Source organism: Chenopodium quinoa, unplaced genomic scaffold (assembly GCF_001683475.1).
Source record: "Chenopodium quinoa cultivar QQ74 unplaced genomic scaffold, ASM168347v1, whole genome shotgun sequence".
Classification (NCBI taxonomy): domain Eukaryota; kingdom Viridiplantae; phylum Streptophyta; class Magnoliopsida; order Caryophyllales; family Amaranthaceae; genus Chenopodium; species Chenopodium quinoa.
In genome coordinates this window covers 1,972,178-1,978,932 of record NW_018742393.1, presented here as the reverse complement: position 1 = coordinate 1,978,932, position 6,755 = coordinate 1,972,178, and the positions used below count along the sequence as shown (strand labels likewise).

Sequence of the window (6,755 nt, the reverse complement as noted above, 5' to 3'; positions counted from 1 at the left end):
CTTTATGGTGCAATAAAAAAAACAGTGGAAGTAACAAATAATTTTTTTCAGTGTTTAGAAAGCCACAATGGACAAGGGTGAGAATCGATCCTATGATCTCTTGAAACTGGAAGGAAAACTCTAACCACTTGAGCTATCCCTCACTCTCAAGAAGTAACTAATATTGATTGTTTACAAAGGTTATGTTTGACAATAAATCAATAATTGATTAAGAAAAAAATAATACTAATAAGGTGCTAAATTTGATCTGATATCTCTCTCTTTCCTTACTCACCCATTTATTAGTCAACCCACTACACTAATTCGTCCCAACCCAACCATTAATCAATCCCAAATAGTGTATGCGAACAACCAACTTAAGGCAAATCAGGAGACACAGAATAGTATTAGGTCATATTAGAAAATTTCAAACCAGATTACATCAAACTAATTTAATAAATTTAGACTAATACAACTTATCAATACTTAGATTTTAAAAACTCTAACCGGGAAAGACACATGTCTCCATCCTATAACACTTCTCTATCTTCTTTTATAACCCAAGTGTCACATGTCTTCTTACATTATTAGTTTTTAATTGCACTATTTTTCTTTAATTCTTTCATTAAACTTATACTTCATCTTTCATACACACTTCAACTTCATCTTCATCTCCCCTCTTCAATTCAACCTTTACCTTTTTTCTCTTTAATTTTAGCCCCTCCACCTTCTTTATCTAAGCCCTCGTTTACAATTAAAGTTTCAAAATTTAATTTATCTTATCAGATTTTAGGTTATACATTATAATCGTAACCTTAATGACTTATTGATATTTTTCTCACTCATCTCTCAACGCAATTTTCTATGAATAATATGTGCATTACACGGACCAACATGCTAATTTTATATTATGTGAATTCCTATAATATACGACTAATACGAGTAACTTTGACAGTATTATTGTAGAGCCTGTGATTTTCAGACCCTTATTTCACTCGTCTTTCTAATTGGGAATGATGACCATGTGCATGTGACTTTCTTCTCTTCCTTTGCCCCTTTCACCTCACAAGTTCAATAGTAAACCAGTAGTAACTACATTACGCCTTTTATTGGCCCTGTTTTCCTTTTTTCCAATTTCACATTTCTTCTTTAAAAAAAAAAAAAAAAACTTATTTTAATATAATATAGGTAATTAAACTATTATAAAAATAAAAGGGGAAATACTCAAAATTTACAAATCAGCCCAAAATAAATAAATAATACGAAGTAATTCATAATTAACATTTAAAAAACACAAATTCTTATGTGTGGCTGACCGCACAGTGTGACTGGTCATTATAAGGGTTACCTCGTTAGTGTTATAGAGGTTACTTAGTCAGTGTTACAGGGGTTATTTCAATAGTATTATGAGTTGCTAAGTCATTGTTATTAGGATTATGCAGTCATCATTATAAAGTTACTCAGTTACAGAGTAGTGTTGTAGGGACTACTTTGTTCTACAACCGGCCACATGACGTGACCAGCCATATAAATGACGTGCTATTAAAAAGGAGAGAGAAAAAAAAAAACAGCCCATTGATTAAAGAAAGTGAAATCTGTAAAATGTAATTAATTAATAGTATTGTAATCAACTGTCAACATCCTCCCCATATCTCAATCTCTTTCTGTGTGTTTCCATCCACACGTGTGCACTATTACACATAACAACAAAAGTTTTTACAGATGAGCAAACTCTTGAAAGACTTGAAGAGTTGTCATTTTATTATTCCTTATTCCTTTTTATATTTTTTTTTTTATTGATTTAGGTTCCTTCAACATAAAAATTTGTTACTACTACGTACCAAGTTAATTGTTGTTAATGGTGGTTTAGCTAACGAGATTTATGGACAGTAAAACAATTTATGCATGAGCTCAATGTATTATAAGTGCTATAAAACTTGATAGAAATGTCAGATCTTTGAATAATTATAGCATGGAATTTTTTTTTACTTTGAATATTTCAGATAATTTACAGTTTTCCTTCATTGCCTCTCTTTGCCTATATTATCTTCTCTTCTATTCAATCGTTCTTGCTTTATGAAAATTTTTCATGTTACTTTCAATTTAACCTCTTCACTCACTACTAATCGATACTCATATTGTAACAACATATTTTATTTATCTCCGTGTCAAAAGCAACTCATAGTTTTCATGGGGTGACAGATATTTGAGATTCTGTTTTACTAAAAAGAAACAAATCATAGTTTTCTTAGGGTGGCAAATATTTGGGATTTTATTTTACTAAAATGAAACAAATCAATTTAGATTACTTGTAATCCTATATCTCCATGATATTATAATCCTATATCTCCATGATATTTTTCCAACTAAAAATTACCAGGATATGTTTCCAGCTAAAAATGATCACGACTATTATGTCAACCAATTCAGTTTAAAAGTAATCCTTTCACATATTTAACTAACACAGAGTGTAAGATATATACGTAATATCAACTTACATTGTTTTCGAATCAATTCTCTATTACACATAGCATAAATAGTAATTTACTTTATAAATTATAATGGTTTAGAAATCTATCCTATACTATCTCTCTCAATTCATTATTATCAAAATATAGTTTTTCTTTTTCCTTTTTTTTTTAATAAAAATTCAACTTAAAGATTTAATATCAAAGTAGATTGCTATCTATCTATGATAAACCTATACAATATTCCCCTCCCAATGACAAAATATAGGATACAAAACATTTATTAAAATAGGAAACACTACTAACTAGGAAAAACAACCTCATGGTAATACTATATAGGATAGTGCCCATCCATAGCTAAGGTGGGTGCATGATTTTGGCCCTATATGACCCCCTCATCACCCCCTTAAAAGGCCTATATATACACCTTCTTTCACCTCACCCTCCTTAGTTCTTAAAGCCAACTCTCCATTTCTCTCTCTAAACCATCTTTCTCTCCTCTCTCACTTTTTTTTTTCTCTCCTCATTTGAGCAACAAAGGGAGTTTCTTAGAGAGAGAAAGAGAAGTAGAAAAAAATCATCAAAAATGGCTTTTTTTATTGTAGTTTTTGCTGTGATTTTCAGCTTGTTTTGCTTCTCATCTGCTTTGTTAAGATGGAATGAACTTAGATATAGGAAGAAAGGTTTGCCTCCTGGTACAATGGGTTGGCCTATCTTTGGTGAAACTACTGAGTTCCTTAAACAAGGCCCTAACTTCATTAAAAACCAAAGATCAAGGTTTGTTCCTCTTCTTAAAACAGAGTCCTCTGTTTTCCCCTGTTTTTCATTAAAAATATCCCCTGTTTTCCCACCTCCCTGCCTTCTCTAAAAGTTCTTCGTGTTTTGACGGTAATTGTCTTACGGTTAAAGTCAAGACAGGAAGAACTTTGAAAGACTGAGATTTTTTTTTTAAAGGGTGACTACTAGTATTATTTGACCAAGATTATATCTTTATTAATTCTATATTTTACTTGTTTTTTTTTTTTTTTTAGATATGGGAATTTCTTCAAGTCCCACATATTAGGGTGCCCAACAATAGTGTCAATGGATCCAGAGTTAAACAGGTACATACTAATGAATGAATCAAAAGGGTTAGTACCAGGGTACCCACAGTCAATGTTAGACATTCTTGGAAAATGTAACATTGCTGCTGTTCACGGCTCCACTCACAAGTACATGAGAGGTGCCCTTCTTTCTTTGGTCAGCCCCACTATGATTAGAGATCATATTCTTCCCAAAGTTGATCACTTCATGAGATCCCATCTTAGTAATTGGCAAGATCATGTCATTGACATCCAAGAAAAGACTAAGGAGGTCAGTTCTTCTTCTATCCCCCTCCTTTACTTTTTCTTTTCTTCACTCATTATGTCTCCTGAACTCGACATCGTGAATGTGTTAGTTATTACACACGAGGTTGAAATGAAGTGTCCGAGTAACATAACAGTCGATTGACATTATTTTTCTAATAGTTGCATGTGTTTATTTGTGTTCAGATGGCTTTCTTATCTTCCTTAAAGCAAATTGCTGGGATTGAATCAAGCTCAACTGCTCAAGAATTTATGTCTGAATTCTTCAAGCTTGTTGTAGGGACTTTGTCTCTTCCTATTGACCTCCCCGGCACCAACTATCGTAGGGGTTTTCAGGTCATTTCACCACAATAAATCTTGTAACAAAATAAATTATTATTGGTTTATTTTTATAATAAATGTTTTTTAAAAAAAACAGAATGATTGATTATGTTTTACCTTTTTGTGTTATTACAGGCAAGGAAGGTGATAGTGAATATATTGACACAACTTATTAAAGAAAGAAGAGCAACAGAAAGAACAGAAGTTGATATACTTAATTGTCTCTTAAAAGAAGAGGAAAATAAGTATAAATTAAGTGATGAAGAGATCATTGATCTCATCATTACTCTTGCATATTCTGGTTATGAAACTGTCTCCACTACTTCAATGATGGCTGTCAAGTACCTTCATGATCATCCCCATGTTCTAGAAGAGTTAAGAGTAAGCTAAGCTTACTTCTTTTCGGAATCAGTTGTCACATTGTCGTAACCTCTTGCTGTTGTCATTCAAAATCCTAACAATTTATGTGTCATTTTTGTAGAAAGAGCATTTGGCAATCAGAGCAAAAAAGAAGCCAGAGGACCCAATTACTTGGGAAGATTACAAGGCTATGAAATTCACTAGAGCTGTAAGAACAATACCAACCATACTTTACTACATTAATTTTTGTTTAATTTGTTTTTAGCATATGATCTAATTTATCTATTTTCTTTAACAGGTGATATTTGAGACATCAAGATTAGCAACAATTGTTAATGGAGTATTGAGAAAAACAACAAAAGATATGGAAATAAATGGTGGGTTTATTTGACATAAAACCATATTATAATTTTTTTTAATGCATAAATATGTGATTAGCCCATGTTACTAGTCATTTAATTATGGACTGCCTTTTTGGTGGGTTGATCTGCTCAAGGTGGCTAAGAAGTTAGAATTAAGTTACACTTTTTTACAACTTTGGAAATATAAAATGTAAAAGACCATACTTATTGAACTTTTGGGTTAATTAAATCCTTTTTTTTAGTGGGCCCTATTATATTTTGATCCACATGGTCTGCCTATAATTCTGACCCATTTAGGCCCATAGCTTTTGGTGCACATTGCATAATTCTATTAGGAGATCTTCATATATAATCATTTAAGGATAACTTTTATTTTGATCCTATTTGCTTAAAGTCAACATGCTATGTTATGTTACATGCACTTATATTTCACTCTCAAAAAAGTTGTGTATAAAAAGTATGATGGCTCTAAGACTTTTAAAACCGACGTGCACATGTACATGAGTTTTAATCATCGATTTTGGAGATTGAAACTTACCTTAGGTTTTACTCTGTATACGTGCTTAATTGCTAAGTACTCGTATTAATTACTCACGTAATTTTATTACAAAATATCAGGTTTCGTGATCCCGGAAGGATGGAGAATTTATGTATATACAAGAGAAGTAAATTATGATCCATACTTGTACCCCGATCCAATGTCATTTAATCCATGGAGATGGATGGTAAGCGAATGAATTCATTAATCAATTCAACCTACTATTAGCAACTAATTTATTTGATAATTAATGTACATTATTATTCACATTTTTCTCTAACATAATATTTCAGGATAGGAGCTTGGAGTCACAGAATTACTTTCTAATATTTGGAGGTGGGACAAGGCAATGCCCTGGCAAGGAATTAGGAATTGCTGAAATTTCTACATTCCTTCATTATTTTGTAACTAGATACAGGTAAAAATATTGATAAATCAACATAAACCTTATATTAATTGCTACTATATGTTAAATGGAAAAAAAAATGTAATGAAAAAACTAACTAATTTGTTCAATATTTGCTGTAATTCTGCAGATGGGAAGAAGTTGAGGGTAATAAGCTTGTCAAGTTCCCAAGAGTGGAAGCACCAAATGGATTACGGATTCGAGTTTCGAGTTATTAGAGGGAAAATTGAATTAGACTCCATTGTAGTGTACAGAATTAGCACAGGCAGATGAGATTAGGGATTTTTTGTACAATAATTCCCTAACATCTAACACATTTGTAGAATTTATAATGAAATATAACATTCATTTTATGAGGTGCCCTGATTGTTTCTCGTGTTCTTTTAATTTAACTTGTAATTTTTCTAAAAAATTTTGTAATACATGGGAATATTAACTTGTTGATCGAGAATTATATGTCTATTGTCTACTAAAATTATCGTCCTAAGTTAATATGACTAATCTTAATCGATTTGTCATAGAAAAAATGTTCATTCTTGTGAATATAATCGATTATACACTGCTCAAATAGAATCAGATCAGTTGAATGTTACATCATCCGAACATGTTGAACTTAATTGCCAAATTAGAACCTTCTATTCATTGTCTTACCACCAAACAATTAAAAAAATAGGGTCTAAAAGAAGCTTAAAAAATTAAAATGTACGTTACTTGGATTCTTTATTTTATCTTTAGTACCGTTAAATTGAAACTATTCTCTAAATTACTACAGAGCCAAATCATATGAAAATTTCACAAAGTAATTGTGTTTCACATTTGGACACACACCCATGTCACATAAGTGACATAACTAATACCAACAAATAAGCATGCAAAAAAGCTAAAAAGATTTAATGAATGAACTAATGTATCAAGAATCTCAATGTCAATCTTCAACACTCATCTATAACATAAAGATGTTATGATTTCATTCAA

The 6,755-nt window shown here is 31.4% G+C and overlaps 1 protein-coding gene across 1 annotated transcript; it reads left to right on the top strand.

Annotated features, from left to right (window-relative positions):
* The first annotated feature begins 2,953 nt into the window (after nt 1–2,953).
* LOC110703563 (cytochrome P450 85A-like) lies at nt 2,954–6,141 on the top strand. The gene is made up of 9 exons (XM_021881348.1): nt 2,954–3,224; nt 3,479–3,800; nt 3,980–4,129; nt 4,250–4,495; nt 4,596–4,682; nt 4,773–4,851; nt 5,455–5,561; nt 5,668–5,792; nt 5,911–6,141. Exons 1-9 carry the CDS (start codon nt 3,034–3,036, stop codon nt 5,996–5,998), a joined length of 1,395 nt encoding a protein of 464 aa, XP_021737040.1. The 5' UTR covers nt 2,954–3,033; the 3' UTR covers nt 5,999–6,141.
* The last annotated feature ends 614 nt before the right edge of the window (nt 6,142–6,755 follow it).